The 21,682-nt window shown below is 36.7% G+C and overlaps 3 protein-coding genes across 4 annotated transcripts in view; 1 reads left to right on the top strand and 2 right to left on the bottom strand.

Moving 5' to 3' along the window:
- The window catches only part of mep1bb (meprin A subunit beta b), a 6,679-nt gene extending 3,692 nt beyond the window's left edge, over positions 1–2,987 (bottom strand). The window contains exons 1-8 of one of the 2 annotated variants that reach the window (XM_008434045.2): positions 2,907–2,987; positions 2,765–2,783; positions 2,620–2,670; positions 2,473–2,516; positions 2,295–2,373; positions 1,254–1,371; positions 889–1,067; positions 128–346 (exon numbers count right to left, since the gene is read on the bottom strand). In XM_008434045.2, coding sequence (XP_008432267.1) covers positions 128–346; positions 889–1,067; positions 1,254–1,371; positions 2,295–2,373; positions 2,473–2,516; positions 2,620–2,670; positions 2,765–2,783; positions 2,907–2,981 — 784 coding nt within the window. In that variant the 5' untranslated portion in view covers positions 2,982–2,987. Of the gene's footprint in view, positions 1–127; positions 347–888; positions 1,068–1,253; positions 1,372–2,294; positions 2,374–2,472; positions 2,517–2,619; positions 2,681–2,764; positions 2,784–2,906 lie in introns of both variants that reach the window. The other variant, XM_017310171.1, reaches the window with a different exon arrangement.
- A 5,827-nt stretch (positions 2,988–8,814) lies between these two features.
- Positions 8,815–16,155, top strand: opn7a (opsin 7, group member a). Its single transcript, XM_008434044.2, has 6 exons — positions 8,815–8,934; positions 9,939–10,026; positions 11,086–11,248; positions 11,537–11,664; positions 14,512–14,846; positions 15,268–16,155. The coding sequence occupies exons 2-6, from the start codon at positions 9,939–9,941 to the stop codon at positions 15,895–15,897; spliced, it is 1,344 nt and encodes a 447-aa protein (XP_008432266.1). The 5' UTR covers positions 8,815–8,934; the 3' UTR covers positions 15,898–16,155.
- A 524-nt stretch (positions 16,156–16,679) lies between these two features.
- Positions 16,680–21,682, bottom strand: part of ripk1l (receptor (TNFRSF)-interacting serine-threonine kinase 1, like) — a 10,456-nt gene continuing 5,453 nt past the window's right edge. Inside the window, exons 5-8 of the mRNA XM_017309884.1 lie at positions 20,441–20,750; positions 19,741–20,343; positions 19,501–19,638; positions 16,680–17,935 (exon numbers count right to left, since the gene is read on the bottom strand). Coding sequence (XP_017165373.1) covers positions 17,646–17,935; positions 19,501–19,638; positions 19,741–20,343; positions 20,441–20,750 — 1,341 coding nt within the window. The 3' untranslated portion in view covers positions 16,680–17,645. The remainder of the gene's footprint in view (positions 17,936–19,500; positions 19,639–19,740; positions 20,344–20,440; positions 20,751–21,682) is intronic.

The raw sequence follows: 21,682 nt of genomic DNA on the forward strand, positions 1-21,682 counted from the left end.
TATCACGTTATAACGTGATAGCACTCGAATTTTTTTTTTTCCTGCGTGATAGCAATGCGCTTCCGTACGTTTCCATTACTTTTGTTTTTGCTAAGAGACAATGGCCCCGTATGGTGTTGACTCTTACTGCACTTGTAGAGGCGGTTCAACTTCAGCAGGTCACTGTCGCTGAACTCCATCCGCTGTCCGATGACATCGCTGAAAGCAGGGATCTTGGTGACGATGGTGGGCTCAGAACCGTTCTGGAAAGCGCCTTTGCTGTAGTGCATCATGGAGTTGTAGTCGTAGGGCACGCCCAAAGAGCTGGAAACGGTGTCATCATATGTGTTGAAGTTGTGTTCTCTGCCTATAGAAAAAGAGAAAAAAAAGAAAAGAAAAAACGGTCTTTTTCAACACACTTTTACAAAATTCTTAAAAAGTTTGTTTATTCATAGGTGTTTAAAGATGTTATAGAAACTGCTAACCTGTCTATGGAAAATATACTTACAGTTTAAAGGAAATGATGAGCATAGATCAATTTGTTATGAATATACTTATCATGTATGCAATAAAACAATCGGTGCACTAAAAGAAGTAATAAAACTCAGAAGCAGCAATAAAATTCTCTTAATTTATAAATTATGCACAAGTGAACATTATTTACTAGTTACTTGACTTGTGAACGTAATCTGTTGCTCTGGAACTTATTTATGCAAAGCACAGAAAGGACATTACCGACTACTTTTTATGTATTTCATATAAAATAACGATGAAACACAGAAGTTTTTGAAACAATGTGTGAAACATCCTAAGAGGTAAGACTACTTTTGCAAGGCACTGCATATGCAATCGTAGTCAAGATTTCACAAAAAGAATCATTTTTGTCATAAAGAGAAAACTAGTTAATACCTTCCAAGATGCGGTCCCACACGATCTGCACATAGTCATCGCGGTCTGACCTGGACTGCTCATGCCAGAAGCCCAGAGCATGAAGGAACTCATGTTCTATCGTAGCGATGCGGTCGCAGTTCGTTCCTATTGACAACCTCTGCTTCCCGACCTTGCGATTACCAACAGAGGAGAAGCAGCTTTGGGAAGAAAGAGAAAAGCTTTTATGAACATCAAATTAAACCAGCAGAGCCTTATCTCAACGACTCCTTYTCATGTGCTGAATTAGTAATGCTTTAATCCCCAAGAAGGTACAGCTTGTCTTACCATCTAAAAGGGTAAAAAAAAAAAAAAGTAAAATAGAAAATAGGTTCTTCTTGTCTTACCCGTTTCCTTTAAAGATGGAAATGTAGTTTTCTTCCCCGCTCCATGGTTTGAAGTCAATGCAGGTCTTGAGGCGGTACTGTTCAAAGGCCTTTAGAATTACGCCTTTTGCATTGATCTCTTCAGAGGAGACAACACAAGCAAATCAGGTCTATTAAAGTTTAAATGTTCTTCATCAACAAAGGTTCATCATATGTTAACCTGTATATCTGTCGCTGCTGTTACGCCTGAGTCCATCAGATCTCTGACGGTAGATGTTGGTCTGATGCGGACATCACTCACTGTCTGCACTTTCACCTGAGGACCTTTTCATCACTATTTCTTCCTTGTACTACTTTTGATAGAGGAGCAGCAGGTTTGAAAATGCCCTGACTCAGGCTTCCAGCTTTTGCTCTTTGGCCTTTATCAAACTCACATACTTGCRGTTGCCCACATCTGCTGCTCACTTTCTACCCAAACCATCCCATCCACTGATATGATCAAAATTTAATAAGTGTTATGTTCTTCACCTGCCATGTWTWACATATTGAATAAACCATGAAAAAGTGATATTTAGATGCTCACAGAAGTACTGTCTTTATCTGTGTTTCTGTATCTGCATCTGACTATTTTTGTTTTGTTATTTAATTTCAATTTTTTTCTCGAAACCACACAGATCCCAGTGCAGTATTATGAACAAACAACTTTAAGATTGTCACCACTCTTATGACACGTCATAATGATTGTTGATTAACTGACAGTAATCTTGGATCTCTATCAGCTTTAAAGCTCCAACAATAAGAAGATGGCACAACAAGTTCACAGTGTTTCATCAGTAGGGCGCCAACGTGTTTTATGCACAACAATTTATTCTAAAACACTTTAAGKAAAATTTTCTAATAAAATGTTAACAAATAAAATAAAGTTGCAAATATGTAGCACAGGTAAAAGCTGTGCACTGTTGCCAAGTCATGCTGAAATTAAATGCAAATATTGAGTAAATCTGTTTGCATTAATTTATTTTCAGGCTATATTTTACCAAATGTCTCAACAGACACTCTTACCTAAGTCATCTTCCATGTAGTAGGGAACAGTTGTTGGCCACTTGTACTCATCCCCAATGATAGAATTCCGTGTTTGTGTCTGCAGCGGCAAGAATAAGCCAATCCCAGTAGAGAGAKAAATGTGATTTTACAAATGTCACATGTGCTGATGAAAACTAAACAAAATATTAAAATTTACCTCATCAAGTACAATGTCTCCCTCTACCAGATTCAGCCCTGCCTCTGTGAGGACATACAGCACAGATATTATCGGTTTAAAGGGTAACCAAGCGCAAACCAGGAAGAAACGAGGGATAAAGTGACCCAAACTGTTGTCTCGACACACCTTCATTGATGTCAAAAATGTCGAGGTCTCGTCCACCGTCTACATTAAAGTCTGCGGAAAACAGAAATAAATAAACGCGTTGAAGACATTTGTGTTTAGCATTATGGAAGAGCGAAGTCCAAAGGTTTATAAAGAAAATGCTTACCTGATATCTTTGCAGTCGACTATRTGATGGATAGTAAAACGGTAGAAAGTGTTGAATAACAAAGTAATTAAAAAAAAATACATATATATATATATATTTCACATTTTAAAACCCATACCATTAAATCAAATCAATATCTTACCAAACAAAGGGTGGTAACACAGAGAAGGCAAAAAMTGTTAAGTACAAGAACACCGATTGGTTCTCCTCCTGCCATGTTGTACTGTCTTCATTGAGAAGTAAATAAATGGCAGTGACTGTGCAAAGTTAATGCTAAGGAGGCAGAGATTACAAAGGTGTATGTTGATGATAAAGCCCACATTTCACAAGTCAATAACTGACAGAGCCATAAACGGTAAAGTTACACAACAACTTCGCTCCCCTCTGCTTTTATGCCAACAAATCTTTACACCTTGGCAAAGTGCCTTAGAACAGCCAACAGAGTATATCTCAGGAATGCAAAAAAAATATTCACACACTTGAATTTTTACATCTTGTTTAGCAGTAACCAAATACTTTAGTGCATTTGATTTGGATTTTAGCTAATTAAGCAAAGTAAAGTAATAYATACTTGTGAAGTGAAAGAAACAGGACACATGGTGTTAAAAAAAAAAAGTATTGGTAGTCGTGTCTCTCTCAATATTTGCTTCTACCAGGTTTTATGATTGCAGGATGCTTAATGTCACTGTCTCACATACAGGTCACATGTATTAAACAGGGTTGGCATAAATGTTATTTTCATAATTAGGAAATTGTAAAGTTTCTGCAAAGAATAAATCATTTTGATTCTTTTTCTTTGCAAGTGGTCATGCTGTCTTTAAGTACTAATGAACATTTCCACACCAGTGTTGCACCTTGAATTCAGAAAACACAAGTGTTTCTTGATGACAATGGTTTTTCTTCTGTAGCGCATGACTGACAGACAAATAGCTRTAAAAACAAACAGTGCAGATAAACTTTAGGCTGTTTGGTGAACATTTTTAAAAATGTTTTTTTTATTAAAGATCAAGTTTTCTTTTTTTTTCTTTTTTTTTACCAGGTAAGCAAAATCTTTTGCAGAAACTGACTTTTTAAACCATATACTGTCTGTTTTATTGTGCTTCTTTTCATCACTGTGGTTACCTGCTCATTGTCTGTCAAACCAAATGCAGCTGATTGTTAAAAAATTACTTTGCTGTCTGTGGCCCCAGCACTGGAATGTCTCCACAGACACCAAGGTCAGACTAACAAAAAGAGACACATATCAATAACAAGGTGAACTGTTTGAAGAGGTTTGTGTAAGTACGGTGATGTTTATGTACAAACAKCCCGTGATTTGACTCATTTTAATTTTTAATCTGGCATTGTTGTAGCATTTGCTGTATGTAGTTGAAATTATCAATCATATTGTAACATTTGCTTTTATGTGTAGGTGGCACATGTACATCAAAAATCAGAAAATATTTCCAAAGTTCATTTTCATCAGTAATTTACCTGTATATTTATTAAAAACCCATAATTTAGTCACTCGGACAATTTTAATATTTTGTGGCACCAAAAGTCACCGCAAAAGACACCGACTGTTCCAAAGAAATATTCAAGCATATTTCTTTGGAAAATTGAGTGGAAGGAAACCTATGACTAATATGTTTCTTGGAGACTGATTTCATTTTCCAGAAATACTTGGCACCTGTCCATTCAGGCAGAGGTACAAATCCTTTTTTTCAACCACAGTATCATTGTACTTGATCAGGGGGGAGAACACTTTCCAGCTGATCTGGAAGACGGACACCTCACCAGATTTAGACATTGCCTCTTGAGGAATAACCTTGAATCATTTGACCCAAAATTGTTAAAAAYAATATGTATCCTATTCATGATTTTTTTTTATATACAATCAAATTAATAAATACACAAAATAACACATATGCTGAAATAGTTGTTTCTTTCTGTAAAATGCCTCCATTTTTTCCCCCTGTGATTATGGTGGAAATAGGACAAGCAAAGGGAACACAATTACACAGCCATGTCACAGAGCAGATTTTGTATAGTTTGGCTTAAGTGATTACCTATTGATATTTCCTCAGCCCTGCTTTATATTCCTTAAAAAATGGGTTTAYATGATAGATGAAGCCAGTGAAGCTGAACTGATGCATCTAGGTCGCTGGCAATATTTTCCTTGGAGCTTACTTTAAGCTACAGGATTTATGTATATTTTTAACCAGACATTCCTGCAATGTTAACCCTCATAAATCAGACTTTTTGCCCACTTTTGAGGTCTGATGAATTCTTTTGCAGAAGTCTTTGATGGTAACTTAAAATGAGYTAAGAATAAGCTTGAATTCCAAACATAATGCACTTGATGTTTTTAAAAGCCATACAATGTTTATGACCCTTGAAGCCCTTACAGAAAACTTCAAATACCGTCTGTCTTGCATCATTTGCATTTTGTTGCATTCGAACACAGTGAGATGTGAACTGATTCATCAATAAGTACTGCTCAGATATAAACCTTAGTGATTTAAAGTGTTGAACCTTAGGTATATTTTTCTCATCTAAACAAAAGAAGCAGATTTTTTTTAATGGTATAAGAGAAAATGTTGTGAATATGCACACAACAGTGAATATCCAGTTCCAATATGAACTGAATATTCACAGTTCCAATATGAATAGGTTGGAATATATCATGCTTCTTTAGTTAAAGTAGGGATTTTTGTTTTTGGCTGAACAGTGTCGAAGATGCTTTATTTCTGTTTCCAGAATCCTGTGTGTAAGTCAAGTACAGAGCAGTGAATAAGTATTCTTCCTCCTAACAGATAACCTTTATTACAGATGTGATAAACCATCCAAACAGTTTCACTCATGTTTCACTCATGAGAAGCTCTTCCATGGATGGACGTCCTTTTGCTTTTSTTCAATCATCAACACTGAGGCCTTGAGGTGGCTAATGAAACTAAACCCAAMAAACTTGTCAATCACAATTTCTTCATGGATTCACAAAGGAGACACTTACTTTTTTCTGTAATTTATTTCTCAAAATAAATGAAATGATCATTTGAAAACYGCATTTTCTATTACCAAAGATTACACTTTTTTTGTTTTAAACTGGTTAAATGATCTAAAAAGTAACATAAAACAAGGAAAGTATAAAAAGTAAAATAATAATAGAAAAAAAGCTATAGAAATCTCGAAGGGAGCTACTGTAGCTCTCGATTCTTGAATCAGAAACTCAGTGTGGGTCGTGAAACATTTTAYTCAAATCCTAAAAAGTGTTGGAGCCAAAATGCAGAGAAACTCTTAGAATTTTGCTTTAAAAGAAATTCTTAATATTAAGAAATACACATATTCATACAGTTAATATTCTATTTAATTGTGGTGAGAAAAATATTTTTTTAATAACTCTGGATGTAAAACTGTGCTGTCATTTTTCAAGGTTTGTCTGCCTCTTCCACCCCTCATTACCCGTGTCCAGTGGGCCAGTCTGTCAAAGCCGCCCCACCAGCAGSTGGGCATAGCAGGAAATGCCACTGATGAAACTTCCTTGCGTTGCCTCATTGAYCGTAGCAGATTTTTAATCTTCTGCAAATTCCCAAGCTGAACATCCATCCTGAACGATTGGAGTTTAAGCCTTTGTTAATTAATGATGAGGAATCATTACTATTCAGAAATGGAAGTTTTGAAATTCAAATSGAAGTTCCTCTAGTCAAAAAGGTTATGAGAGCTTTGTATTTAATCTAAGCTTTCTAAAAATCTTGTGATAACTATTTTAGTCTTTATCTGAAATTTTATGTTTAATTTTTGTGCCTCATAATATCTGGAAATGCTTTATCACATTTCTTTTTTTCCAATTCATTATAGAGTCCAAAGTATTTGGGGTAAAAAAAAAAAGAAGAAACAACCAAACAAACAACAATAATTACAAAGTAGCAATTGGTAGGGGAGAAATAACATGTCAAACATGGAGTGAAAACCCACAACACGGGGGGTGGGGGGGGGGTCTAAATCAAATTACATAGTTCAAAACCTGGATAAAACAAAAGGCAGAGTTCAGCTACAGTAAGGAAAACAACAGCAGAGAAAGAAAATATTACAACACAAAGATTGGCAACAGGGATTAATTTGATTTGATTAAAGTAAAGATGAGAATCTAAAGCATGTTATTGCAGCTTKACTTTAGTCACCTGTGATTTAAAATCCCTTTCTTCTCTGACTTCCAAGCATGAATTGCAATGTGAATTGTGAATTCTGTGTAAAATGAAAGGTGTTTCACAACAAGAACTGGAAGTTAGTCCACTTATCTGTAGTCATGACTACATAAGGTGCCTGTGGCTTTTTTCCCACCAGGTGAAATCCTCCTGAGCGCTCATTCTGTAATCCCACCGGACCACTTTGATGTCCACGCTGTGTTTTATCTTATCGTCTGCCTTCATTTCTCACCTCCTTCTGCGGACATGACAATTAAATTCGTTGACAGCACCATTACAACTGGAATAGCGCTTTCATCTCAAATTTGTCCTCAATCAACTCCAGGCTAACCTGCCTGTTGGTTATGTGAGTATGAGGGTGAATTCATGAATATTGGGAAGAAAGCGAAGGGGGCGAGGGACACACRAGAGGCAATATTTTCACAGAGGGATATTCTTTTTGAAGATAATTCCTACCTGGTTTCAAAGTGTGACAGAGTGGATTGTTTCTCGTTCTGCTCGTTCTGGAACACACAAAATTCATTTTGAAGCTGCCACCACATGTTCCTTTTGACCCAGTTTGATTGATGCCAGAAATGTTTGTGTGGCTTCTAATTAAAAAGAGCCACATCGCTACTGTCTTGATACGTGAAAKGCACAATTGCTACATTTTATTTCATTTTTTTAGTTATTACTATTGTCATTATGTTACAAAAATCAGAGGACACAAGGCTTGGAGAATTTTAATGTAACTAAAGATGGGATTGCTAGAGTAAAAAGTACATTATCACAATGAGAATGTACATTTATCCTTGTCCTCCAGGGCTTCAAATGAAATAAATCAATGACTGGTAGTAAAGGCTCTAGTTTAAGTCTTGTAAAAAGGTTCTTTAAAAAGAATCTTCCTTGATACGTGGTACTTCACAGGATTATGKTTTTCATTTTTATCACGTGACATAATGASATCATTATGTCACGACATAATGACATTCTTAATAAGTATGTAAATACTTTGTTGTGGTTGTTTGTTTTGTTTTACAAAAGTTACTTATTGCAGCTTTAACCACTAAGATCTGTGTAACAATTTGTAAAAAATTGTGATTAGGTGATTAGATTTTAGATAATAAGATATATGTTGCATACTGAAAAGTTCCTAATTCAGAGACACCATCCATTAATAAGCTCTGATAAATCAATGCAAAMTTTGATACTAAACTGAAGTCTAAGTCACTTAACCCATTATTAATGAACACTGTGATGAACATACTGCCATTGGAAAACCTSACACAAAGTTCAAATAGACAGGAACTTTGCAATATCACTAAATCACAGAATCCCACGATCATAAAAGTAAAAATATATGTTGCATGTCTTCTTTTTTTTTTCTCAAGGTGGTCAAATCTAGACGCTATCGCTGCATCGGTGAGAAGTGAAAGTTGGTCTGGAGAGTATTATAAAAATGTCATATTTTCCAATAAATAAATACATTTCATATTTTTCCAATAAATAAATAAATTTAGAAAAGTGCTCAATCTCCTGCTGCCATAGTTGCAGTGATCAACACCTTGCTAAATCACGATGACTTTTCACACACTCGCATCCTACCGACGCGTGGATGCGCTCATCTGTTTACTTGCCACTTTTTTTTATCAAAATTAATTTCGTTGGAGGTGCTGTGACGCTTAATGGAGCGAGGCACARTCAGCTTCTCTACCCCCCACCAGTGGACACGAACCTGCCCACGTGGACGTCGAGCGGTTATTGACGTCATTAATTGCTGAGAGCAGGTCGCTGTTTTGGGGGCATCTGGATCTTCTGCTCTGTAGTGAATGAAGCCTCTCGACACAGACGCATAGTAAAACCCAGACTGACAGGCGCTGCTGCTGCTGCTGCCGCCGTTTTGTTTGCAGTGGACTCACTTTATTTGGCGTTAGCAGTGTCGGAGGTGTGAGGGAAAATCAAAGTTTGATGAACGCATCGTGTTCTGTTGGAAAGTAATTACTTAAGGTACGTTTTATTTATACTTTGGTATTACTTAACTGACGAGAAAAAGGGATGAGTGAAAACGTTTGAAACTTAGTCCAATGTGGCGCCTAGATCCGTCTGTTTGTCCATAGGTGGCAGTCTATGAACGTGAAAAAATAGGCATACATTTTTTTTTTTTATAATGTGAGGAATTCCAGCGCGTTTTTTGAGGAAAACTGAGAACGTAAATATGCGGAGGCCTACTTTTAAGTACTCTCATCAGAGTAATTCAGTGTGTGTAATTGTTCTATCTGGGTAAACATTATTGGAAGTAGACTATAACCCCATTAAGTTTTGTGACTTTGCACATGGAACATTTCTCTGCTGATTTCAGTTTATCAGTGCTTCACAGATGACCGTGTTAATTGTTTAATTGTTCCCAGGATACACTTGGGACTTTTTTCTTTGRGCAACGTAGAAATCAATCTGTTAAGTATGGTGTTTATTTTTATTTTTTATTTAAATTTTTAAAATCTCGTTGAACAATTTAATTAAGCTTAATGAGATGTCAGTAATTGTAATAAATATATGTTTTTTGTTGTTGTTTATTTTTAGCCATCCACATCTGGGGATCATATTCTCAATCTACATCAAAAGTTGACTGCTGCATGGTTATTCTATGTGAATTCAGTTTTTGGTCAATTGTAATGATTGTTAAATAGTATCCCATTCATTCGGCTTCAGTTAATGTATATTTGGCAAGGGAGTCAAATAAAAGTGGCTACTATATCATCCGGGGCAGAGGAGCGGTCAAGTGGCAGCAGATTGTTAACTTCTTGAAGCACAGGTGGTAGGGTTAATGTTTTTAACGTTTCTGTACATGATGAGGCAGGGTGTCTTGGTGGTTGACATGTTCACAAAATAAGGAATTGTTCAGCTGAAATTATTTATTAACAGAGATTCTAAAAAAAAAAATTAATAAAAATGCTAAAACAGACTGGAACTGTAATGTCTGGACTTAACAAAAATAAAACAATGTATTTTAGATGGGACTCTTGGCTGAAGACATGGCGTTCCACTCCAGCATACCTGTGCCTCTGGATATAACTGTGGCTGTGGTCTACTCAATTTTCGGTGAGTTAAGTCTGCAGAACTTCAAAGGTAAWTTTTTTTTCTGTTTTTAAATTACTCTTGAACAGACCAACAGCTGAGTTAATAATTTTGTAAATGAGTTTTTCTGTGAGTTCTGCTCAAGCGGGGATGAATCACAGCATGAGAAAAATACAGCCCAACGTGAAGCCATGCCAGCTCCCTTCTGCTGTTAGGCGTTATGGATTCCACTCRTTTTACATTACATCGCCACTTATCTTCTTATTTAATTATTGCTCCCGTTTATAGTCACTACGGGTTCAAAACGGCAGGTGTTCATGTAATATTATCTGACACAACACCATGAAAGGCCCCTGATAACCAGTTCTCTGGTCCCAAAGTTGACTTTCATCCTATRTTTTGATCTTGGTTGTATTTCCAAGAAGAGCCTACAATTCCATGTTTCTGCAGATGCAGTTTGCATATGAATGCACTGTACTCTATTTAGTGTCAGCTGTCACCTGCATGACACTTGTAYAGTAATGCTCTTAAATGTCCTCTTCTAACATGTACCAGGTTGTGATGCATCATGTAATAATTTAATTCTTAAACAATCCTATTCTACTTAATGCACCTGTTTTACCTAAGGTTTAAATCCAACTAATTAATCCAGTCAATTTTAAAATATTTTGTTTTCCCAAGGTGGTTAAATACACTTATGGCAAAATTAATTAGTCAGCTATAAATGGCGTAATGCTATTGGAGCACAGGCAGTGCAGTCTGAAGTTACTTTGTTTCATGCCCAGGTGTCTTCAGCTTTTCAACTTAATTGGTGCTAATGTTAAAGTTATTTATTTCAACACTCCTGGTCAGAATCAGAATCACTTTGTAAATCCAGATCTTTTTTTTTTTTTTAAATACAGGAACTAATGTATCTCGTGTCTTGGATGCTTGTGGTTAGGTGATTTATGATTTTAAATATAGGACATTACAACCAACTATGCTTCAAAACCTAAAATGTATTCTTCAGTCTTCCTGCCGTTCCACTGAGGTAGGCTAGCTGTTTCCCAGAAAACATGAAATTGTGGTTTTGTTGTTTTGCAGGAGTCTGCTCACTATTTGGAAATAGCACACTGCTATATATCTCCTACAAGAAGAAGCACCTGCTGAAGCCTGCAGAGTACTTCATCGTCAATCTGGCTGTTAGTGACCTGGGTCTCACGTTGTCCCTTTATCCCATGGCCATAACCTCAAGCTTCTACCACAGGTAATGAACTTAGCGTGTGCTGCAGCATTGCAATTAATGACAAAAACAAACAAAGACAAAAAATATTTTTCGTCATGATGGCAAAATGAAATACTTTCAGTTTTTTCAAGAGGCACTCTTTAGCATTTCATGGTTGTTTAATGCACGATTGATGAACCCTGTGATTGCCAGTGGGCTTACATTGCAAATATAGTTCAACYTACTCTTTTTCTTTGTCTTTCCTCACCTTCTCCCTCATTGATCATTTCTGCCGTTCTGCTTTCTCACACCCCCTGCCCTCCCACGCAGGTGGCTGTATGGGAAAACTTTGTGCTCCTTGTACGCATTCTGTGGCATACTGTTTGGCCTCTGCAGTCTGACCACTCTGACCCTGCTAAGCACGGTGTGCTTTGTGAAAGTGTGCTGTCCGCTTTACGGTAAGCTTTTCAAGAAAGTTATGTTTGCAATCTAATGTCATTAGCCACCATCAGGTCACCTATAAGAGTAGAGGCTAGTAGTTGATTTATTGATGGAAATAGCAGAATGAGCCTTCAGTGAAGCACACATTGGCCTTCCTTTGTGACTGTCAAGTGAAGGGGCTCAAAGATGACCTCTGATGCAGATCTCCAAGGCTTGCCACTCTCATTCTCTGAGCTCGATGCTCCATCGAGCTCAGAGACCAATGACCTAATGGTCATTGGTCTCTGACCAATTGGGGAAGTTGTAGCCTGATGACGTCATTTGCATTTATTCGTTTCCCCCTTTTTCCGAGTTTTGCGGGGAAAATAGAATGTGATAAATAAGAAAATAAGGAAATACTAAATGAATAAGGAAAATGAGAAAATTAAAATTTTTTCAAACAAATGTTAAATGAAAAATAGATGGGTAAAAAATGGGTAAATAAAGGGATATAAGAGAAATTGATTAATGAAACTGGGAAATAGAAAATCAGGTTAATGGAAAAAGAAAATTGAAAAATGGTTAAATTAAAAAATAGATTAATGAAAAATGGGTAAATATATATAGATAAATGAAAAAGGGAAATAGAGAAATTGATAATCTGAAAAAGAAATGAAAAATTGGGTTAATGAAAAGGGGAAATTGAAAAGTGGTTAAATGAAAAATAGATTAATGAAAAATGGGTAAATGGATAAAGGAAAAAATAAAAAAATAGACAAATGAAAGAGAAATTGAGAAATTGATATGAAAAATAAATAAATGAAAAATTGGGTTAATGAAAAAGGGAAATTGAAAAGTGGTTAAATGAAAAATAGATGAAAAATGGACAAATGAAAAATAGATAAATGAAAAATAGATAAAAGGAAAAAGGGGAATAGAGAAATTGATAATCTGAAAAATAAATAAATGAAAAATTGGGTTAATGAAAAAGGGAAACTGAAAAGTGGTTAAATGAAAAATAGATTAATGAAAAATGGGTAAATGGATAAATAAAAAATAGATAAATGAAAAAGAGAAATATGGAAATTGATAATATGAAAAATAAATGAAAAATTGGGTTAATGAAAAGTAAAATTATTTATTTAACTAATTTTTTATTTATTTTTCTACTTTTCTTCATTTATTGATTTATTTTACTCATTTTTTAAATTTATTTCACCCATTCATTTATTTATTTAATTTTGGCTGAAATGGCTCTCCATAGAAGCAGTCGATATAACTTGTGATCCTGGTTGATGTTSTGTGGTGGTTCTTTAATCTGGCCTGAAGAAAGTGTCATCCATTTAATCTCATAGAAAGGTCTGCACATACCTGAAGTTTTGTGAATAAGCTTTAACGTTTGTCTTTTTTTTCTTTTTGTCTCACATTAATGTTTCATATCATCAAAATGCTTTCTCATAAATAAGAAGTTGCTTCCTGAAATTAAAAAGAAAATTACATCTGTTTGCATTTCTGTTAAATTTTTAMCCAAATTTGGTATTTTGTTGTTTACCAGATTAGTCCAACGCAGTTTGAGAGCATTCCACAGAGAGGCTTAACCTTTAAAGATGTTAAAAGTTTTGCTGGCACAAGAATTTTGGTTTCTATTTAGCATATGTAGATTAAATTACATTATCCCAACATGTTGCTGTATTTATGTAAACATAAATACAGCAACATGTTGTACAAAAAGCACACAAGGTTTTTCCTGTAATTGAATTTCAAAACAATTACATTCACATGCAGTCATTTGCATTTTGTTTGCTGGTTCACATTTGCCTGTGTTTAAAACAACAGAGTGTTGATGTGAATGTAGAGCAACATTTGCACCAGGAGGAGCATTCATTACAGCATACCTATTAGATCGTTACATCTTTTCAAGTTTTATAACTACATTAATGCTGTGTTCTTTCCACCCAACATTAATATTTCAGGGACTGAATACAAATCGCTATATTGCTCAGATATGTACAGTATTTGTAAAGCAAAATGAAAAGGCACATGATTTTGCTGCTATTTTCACAAGTTCACATTACTGAGACAGATTTGTGGTCAGTCTCACAAAATCTCATTAAATAAAGTTCCAGGTTGAATAACGGCAACAGTAGAAAATTTTAAAGTTAGGGATACCTCTGTAAAGCCGGTCCAAAACCCACTAAAATTTATTCATGGTATTTTTGAGTATTTGAAGGAGTACATTGTTCTGTGTGAAGTTTGACTATGAGTCACCGGTAAGGATCTGCACATGACAAACTTGAAAGAGTTGGACCAATTTCACAACCTCTGCATATATGTGCAGTGAAGCACATCTTTCTTTGAGAGGGAAACATCCCCCTCAATGTGCTAGTTCCAGAAAATTGCTTAGCAATTTAACATTTTTGACCCATCCCACTGCTGTTCAGTGTTCTTTTTTTTCTTATGTGAATCTTGGTTGATCCGGCTTGAGTCAGACTTCTGGTTTGAATACCACATTCGGAACAAAACAGATAACAGGTACAAGGAGCTAGTGAAAAACCAAAAGTRCCTTTCTGCTCTGGGGTAAGACAGTAAGGTCAATATGAGTTTGCCCTAAAATATACTTTCTTTTCTTCTAACTTTCACAGCAATTATTTCAATAATTGACAAATGTGCTTAGTGCAAGGCAGTCAGAAATTCTTCTTCTTTGTTACCTCTTAGGCGGTCAACTCTTCATTTTTGTTTACCATCTCTTGTGAGAAACGTAACACTTTTCAACTAATAATAAATTAGCGAGATTGTGGTGTAAAATAAGCAGTTTGTGTAAAGTTGATTAAATACTTGTCTTAAAATAATTTGCAATAAGCTGGAATCCTTGTCCGTTTCGACAGGAAACAGGTTCAAGCCTTTTCACGGCCAGCTGCTCATAGCCTGTGCTTGGGTCTATGCGTTGCTGTTTGCCTGCTCCCCACTGGTCCACTGGGGAGAGTACGGACCGGAGCCWTACGGAACCGCCTGCTGCATTGACTGGCGCTTGTCCAATAAGCTCGGCACGGCCCGCTTGTACACCGTGGCGCTCTTTGTTTTCTGCTACATCCTTCCGTGCTGCGTAATTGTTGCGTCCTACACGAGCATCTTGGTGACTGTGCAGGCGTCCAGGAAGACCATGGAGCARCACGCATCAAGGCAGACGAGCAWGAGCAGCATCCAGACGATTATTATCAAGGTGAGGTGAGAGGCTCAGAAATGATTTAATGATCACATCTTTGTTTACTTGAAGACTGATCTAATACTTTTTGATTGGCTTTCATCCCTGATATGCTGCATTATCATTGAATGCTAAAACAAAGACAACCCCCCCCAAACATTCTTCCTAATAATATTTGACTCAACAGGAAAACAAAAGGAAAAACAATTAACATCTTATTTAGACAAACACATGCATGTTAGTGTATGAAGTTTCATGGAGTTATTGGCACGTGCTGCAGTTTTAAATGGATAATACAAACCCACTTCACCTTCAGCTCTGAAGAAGTAATGCAGAATAACCTCCTTTAATTMTACTATTGAGAGATGTCACTTTTTCACAGAGTTCTAGTTATGTATTCACTTTCTACTGTGCTTGTTTTTTTTTTTTTTTCTTCAAGCTAAGCGTCGCTGTCTGCATTGGATTCTTTGCGGCATGGAGTCCATACGCCGTAGTTTCCATGTGGGCCACCTTCGGAGAAATCGAAAGCATTCCCCCTCTTGCATTTGCAATGCCCGCTGTGTTTGCAAAGTCGTCGACTATCTACAACCCGATGATCTACCTAATGCTGAGGCCTAATTTCCGACAAATCATGTGCAGGGACCTGGGAACGCTATTCCAAACATGTCTGAAGGGATGCCTCGTGTTCAAGGGCCAAGCGAAATGCTGCTCGAAACCAAACGTCATGCTCAGACGTCGCACAGCTCACAGACAGACCAACCAGCCTCCCTTATCCATCTCCTCTACTCAGCCGCCTATAGTGACTCTGAGGGATCTCAGGTGTCAGAGGTGCCTGGACAATTTTGAATGCTTCAGACACTACCCTCAAATGTGTGGGATTGCTAATCCAGCCGCCAACACAGACTCATCAAAAGATCAAGAAACTCCGGTTCTGCAAACATTTAGCCAGATGGATGAGAGTGAGCATCCAAAGAAGTCCCTGATGGCCACCGTAAGGACATCAGACACAAACTACTTCAATATCAGTTTGGAGATGGTTCCCAGGTACACAAAGGAGGCTTGGCCCTGATAATGTTTAGAATGTGTCTGACATGTTTAGAAAATGCGGAAATATCCATCCATTCATCAAAATGAGAGGCTACACATGCAATTTGAACCTGGAATCATCCTACACCAGTGCTAACAACAAGAAGCTAATAACTGCCGTTCCATAAAGCCTGCAACAATTTTTTAAAATAAGATTCAGGAATTTATACTATACCGTTGTCTTTTTTGGCAACAGCTATGTCCTGCAACATGTTTGTCATTTTCTTTTTATTTCATTTTGCTATGGACAGAAACTGAAAAAGAAAAAAAAAGTTATACTTCATTTTCATACTTCATGTCATTTAATCCATTTCTGAAATCTTACTTCGGACTGTGCTTCGAGACTTACTTAATATAAAGGTTAGGATCCATATTATTTTAGGGCGAATTGGCTTAGGATAAAAAGGAAAAAGTTTGGTCAAGTCTTTCACTAACTAAAAGAGGGTTCTGATGTGATAAAATAGAAATAGGCTTAAAGATTTAAACATTTCTTTCATATTTAAAAAAAACAACAACAGCTCATTGTTGAAAAATGAACTCTGACCTTATCTAAGGCTAGTGATGCCTGCAGTTCTGATTTATTTATTTGTAACCTCCTGAATTATTGCTGTTGAAATAATTTTGGTGGTCTGGTCACTCCTGGGATGGTTTCCCCTGACTTCATGTTGTGTCCATCTGTAAATAATGACTCTCACTGTGGTTTGTTCAAAGCCTTTGAAGTGAGCTTTTAAAATCAATAAATAGAAAACTGGAAACACAAACAGATATACMGACACATATGGACAATATTTATTGTAATATGCTTCCAGCAGAACACGACCGACGAGGACTTTGAATTTGTAGAAGCGTACCACTGATTGTGCAAATATACATAACCTTAACCTTAATCAAGCAAAAGTCCATAAAGCCAATTCAAAGAAGACCTGAATGCATCTCAAAACATGAGGAAAAGTCTATCATCTACAATAGTTCCTAGAAACAGCTCATCAGAATGAAAATATTGTGAAAATTACAGTAATTTTGCGCAATGAGTCATCAAACAGAAAGGTRAGAGGTAATTCATGCTTACTTTTCACTCTCACTGGGTTGACATTCTTGCAGCTCAAAACGAGCCTTAAATTTACAGGAGAAAACATTTWGTTTTTTTCCCCATCACTGCATAAAATTATTGTAGAAATATTGCACAAGATTTTTATGCTTTTGTATGTTCGACATTCGACACCATTTTCTACTGTGCTTGTTATTTTTGACTCAATCTATCTTGAAGATTCAATTTAAACATGTTGCTCAAACATGATGTTTTTTTTWATCATTATTATTCCACCACGTAACAAAAAAAAAAATAAATAAAAACACAGCAGAAAACTCCTATTAAGAACGTCAGTTTGGCTCAGACCACACATATGTAAAATGAGCTAAAGATAATATTGAAGTAACATAATAATAGTTTGCATATCGTCTTTATCAAAACTGGTCCAGCAGAAATTGAAAAGTGTTTTTTTGAACTAGTTAGTCAAATCAGTCAATGTGAACTTTTTTTTTTTTTTACTAAATTGCTCATCATAATAACTACTAAAAAGTAGGTAATATTTCAGATTATAAAACCCCACCAAAACACTTAACTGCTACAATATTGTTACACCGTTTCCCATGAAACCAATAGTAAGTTGGCCTCAGCGGCTTAAAGATAGTTCAGAAAATATGACCACTGTTGAACAAAAAGAGCGACAACTACTCAGAAGAATCGCACAAGTCCAGTATTTTCTGAATGACATCCACTTTTATATTTCCTTGAAGAGCTTGACAAAGCCTCCCAATTGTACAGTTCAAAGATCCCTGCTTTCTTTTCCAGGATTCCAACATCTGGTGCACCTTCTCCGGTAAGCCATCACGGTAGTAGTCGTGTTCTATGGTTTCTATTTCCACCTCCGTCAGGGCCAGGCGTCGTGCGCAGCGTTTCCATTTCATCCCAATGTTCTCCCTCAGCACGTCCAGCTGCGACTCTTTTACCACATGGTCCGCTAAATGAAAGAGAAGGCAGTAACGAGTAAATGACAAGTCCTCAAACAGAGAGAAAATKCTTTAAGTACAATCTGTTGCAACAGCTGAGCTGCAGTAAATCCCTGGACCAACACATTGGTGCATTAAAGGAACAGGTGAAGTTCTGTTACAAGCAACCTCTTGTTAACCAATGGTTTGATCAGACGCTTAGTTCACATGGTTTATTTTCTTCTGAAGAAGTTATTTATTTACAGTAGATATTCATATTTACTGCATACCATGAAATACATTGTAAATAAAGATTTACTCCACACGCAGACCCGTTGCCATGGCAAACAACACCACACTATATATATTCTCAAAAAATTAGCATATTGTGATAAAGTTCATTATTTTCCATAATGTAATGATAAAAATTAAACTGTCATATATTTTAGATTCATTGCACACCAACTGAAATATTTCAGGTCTTTTATTGTTTTAATACTGATGATTTTGGCAAACAGCTCATGAAAACCCAAAATCCCTGTCTCAAAAAATTAGCATATCATGAAAAGGTTCTCTGAACGAGCAGTTAACCTCATCATCCGAATCAACAAAATAACTCTAAACACCTGCAAAAGATTCCCGAGGCTTTTAAAAACTCCCAGCCTGGTTCATTACTCAAAACCGCAATCATGGGTAAGACTGCTGACCTGACTGCTGTCCAGAAGGCCATAATTGACACCCTCAAGCAAGAGGGTGAGACACAGAAATTTCTGAACGAATAGGCTGTTCGCAAAGTGTTGTATCAAGGGCCACTTTTGGAGCAGTTTCTGGTCCGCTTGCATCCATATATACTTTCAAACAGCGCCAGAGTTCACTTCAACCAAACCATATTTCGAAAGAAGCTCCGCTTTGGACCAMTTTGTATTGTATTTGGCTTTAGCAAAAAAGGAGAAATGCAGCCACTCAGCCTTGAGACATTATCAGACTGGTTCAAATGATTTTTTACTTATCTTTCCTACTCACAGAGTAACACTAAATGCAGATTAGTCATCAAACATTCCCTTCTTCTTTAAATTCTGAATTTGATCTTTTCATTATATGCCCCAGATTAGTTCTGCTAAGTGTACAAAGGAAAAAAAAAAGTATGCTTGATGGCAACATTTTTGAGTCAAACATGTCTTTTTGTTTAATTAAGTAAAAGAAGTTCTGTAATCTTCAATCTTTAAAGTTGTTGTGAAGTTAACCTTCATGTGCATCCTTGAAAAATGTTCAATCTATATTAAAAAAATATTACAGAGCTCTTTGCTTGCTCCTACAGTTACTAGTACCTTGGTAACATTGTTCTCTGAATTAAAAAGTGGAAAAGGCTTGAAAAGGTAGCAGTTTTTTTTTACACTTCCCCAGGAAGTTTAAAGCTTCTTCAAAAAGCTTTCGTGATCTCCAAAACTTCATTTATTGAACATGTTGGCGTTTCTGTTTCATCCGAGTTCCTSCAAAACAAAACTAGATGGCTCTGGGAAACAGAATAATCAACTTCAAACCTCAGGGAAAKGACCAACTAATAAATGTGTTTCACGTAATGGACGTGATGATTTACCATATTTAAAGATGCCTTCTTGGATTGGAGAGGCAGTGTTGCCATCAAACAAACCCTGAGGTAACTCACTACCTCTAATGCTCATTGTGTTGTTGTTTCCTATCTGGATCCCACTGGCATTTTGAATGTAGAGAGATCCTGGAACACACAAGATAAACACACCATAGAAAAGTCGATCAAAAGCATAAATTAGGCGTCAGTGAGGAACCTGCTCATAGGAGACTCTGGGTTTACATGTACCTGCGTCCTGGATAGATCCGCTCTTTGAAGAGGTCAAATTATTGCCAGCATTTCGGTTGGGGTCGAAGGTGTCGGACACCGGGTAGATTGGCAAGGACTGCTGGCGGTCCAGGAAATGTGGCTGCTGCTGGTTAAACTGCGACAGAGAAGGAGTGCTAAAAGACGGGTGCAAAAGCGACGGATTAGACGAGCAGGAGGTTATGGAGTCATAGAGATCGGATGTGGGCCGACGGTAAGCCTCCGTCTGGCTGGTGGGCTGTTCCTGTTCTGGTTTGCTCCAAGAATGGACAGAAGAGTCTTCTTGAGCTGGAAGTCTAAGGCCATTGTCAGAAAAGTTGAAAGGGTTTTGAAAGAAAGGATTCAAGGGATTTCTCTGAAGGCCCTGGGCAGATTCGGGTTGGTTATTACAAGCGTAACTGCCATGCTTGTGGTAGTTTAACTCCCGGTCTAGTTTCTCCTCCAGCTCTGAGGGCGTCCTCAGCATCCTTGCATCCGTCTCAAGAGGATCTCCAGATGGTTGATCATTGATGTTATGTAGGTCCTCAATGCTGGCTTCAACTGGCATTGATAAATCTCTGTGTGAACTCAAAGGAGCTGGACCATCTAAAAAATAAACAAAAAAACAGGGAGATTACATCAATAAAGCTGCTCAAACTTTTCAAAGAACAGCTTTAAAAAGTAAACTTTCAACTTTACTCACCTTGATCTGTAGCTGAAAAACTGTCGTGGGTGATTGATAATGATTTAATCTTCTCAACAAGCTCATCTGGACCTTCATATTGTTCCTGTAAAAATATAAATTCCGGAGGTAAAATCATTATTGAACGTAGACATTTTTCTTGGCAAATAAAATTTACACCAGGTGTKGGTAAAAAGTAAASAAAACAAGTAAATCTACATATCAAGTTAAGCATTAAAAAAAGGAATGACAGAGGTACAATGCAATGTACATATGAAGGAAGGAAAATACAAACGGACACAGAAAGATAAACACTGTACTCTTTCAGTATTTAGAAAGTGATCTTTTCAAAAACACCCTAATGACTTAAGGAGCACATGTACACTGCTTCAGAAATACCTGGAATTAGCAGATACAATTTTTCTGCGAAAACAGWAAGTAATGAACACAATGCCCTCTTGGCATGCCACTGAGGAATAAAAAAAGCCTGTTGAAGTTTGTTTGGACAGGCCGACTAAMAGAGTGAAGAATACCATAAGGCCAGATAAGACTGAGATTGAACTACACTGGTCAAAAAAATAAAGGGAACACTTTAACATTTAAGTGAACACTGAAGTGTTCCCTTTATTTTTTGAGCAGTATATTTGGATGCCGTTACAATAACTCCRTCTGGGGAAGAATTGGCACAAAGTCTGAAGTCTGGAGGTGGGAGCATTATGGTGGGGGCAGTTTTTGAACACATATTTGCAAAATCTTATTGATTAAGTGACTGGGGAAATCTCTTGTGACATTCTGAATAAGAATCTGAAGACAAAATAACGGCTTTTTCACATTCAAAAGTTTTCATGGCAAGAGCTGAAGACCAGAGCGCATGGAGGAGGTCCACAGAACCTTTGAGATTTGGTGACAGGATAATTTCTCCAAAGGAATTTACGCTAAGTATGTAATTATTCCTTGTATCATTCCTCTGTATTTATACCTAACTTACCGTATGAACTAGAGATGTGCCAATCAGGTTTTTTCCTGCCGATACCGATTCCGATCACCCAAGAGGGCCGATCACCGATACCGATCACCGATACCAATCACCGATACCGATCACATAATTATTCAATTTATTTTAATCATAAACACTACCGGTTACATTATGTGGAAAAAGGAACCATGAATTCACCTTAATTAAGACAAAAACTTGTTTTTAATAACTTTTTCCAAGAAGAAAACTAAACAAAACAGGCATTGTGCAAATTGTACTGCTATCCA

This window comes from Poecilia reticulata, linkage group LG17 (assembly GCF_000633615.1).
Source record: "Poecilia reticulata strain Guanapo linkage group LG17, Guppy_female_1.0+MT, whole genome shotgun sequence".
Taxonomy (NCBI): Eukaryota; Metazoa; Chordata; class Actinopteri; order Cyprinodontiformes; family Poeciliidae; genus Poecilia; species Poecilia reticulata.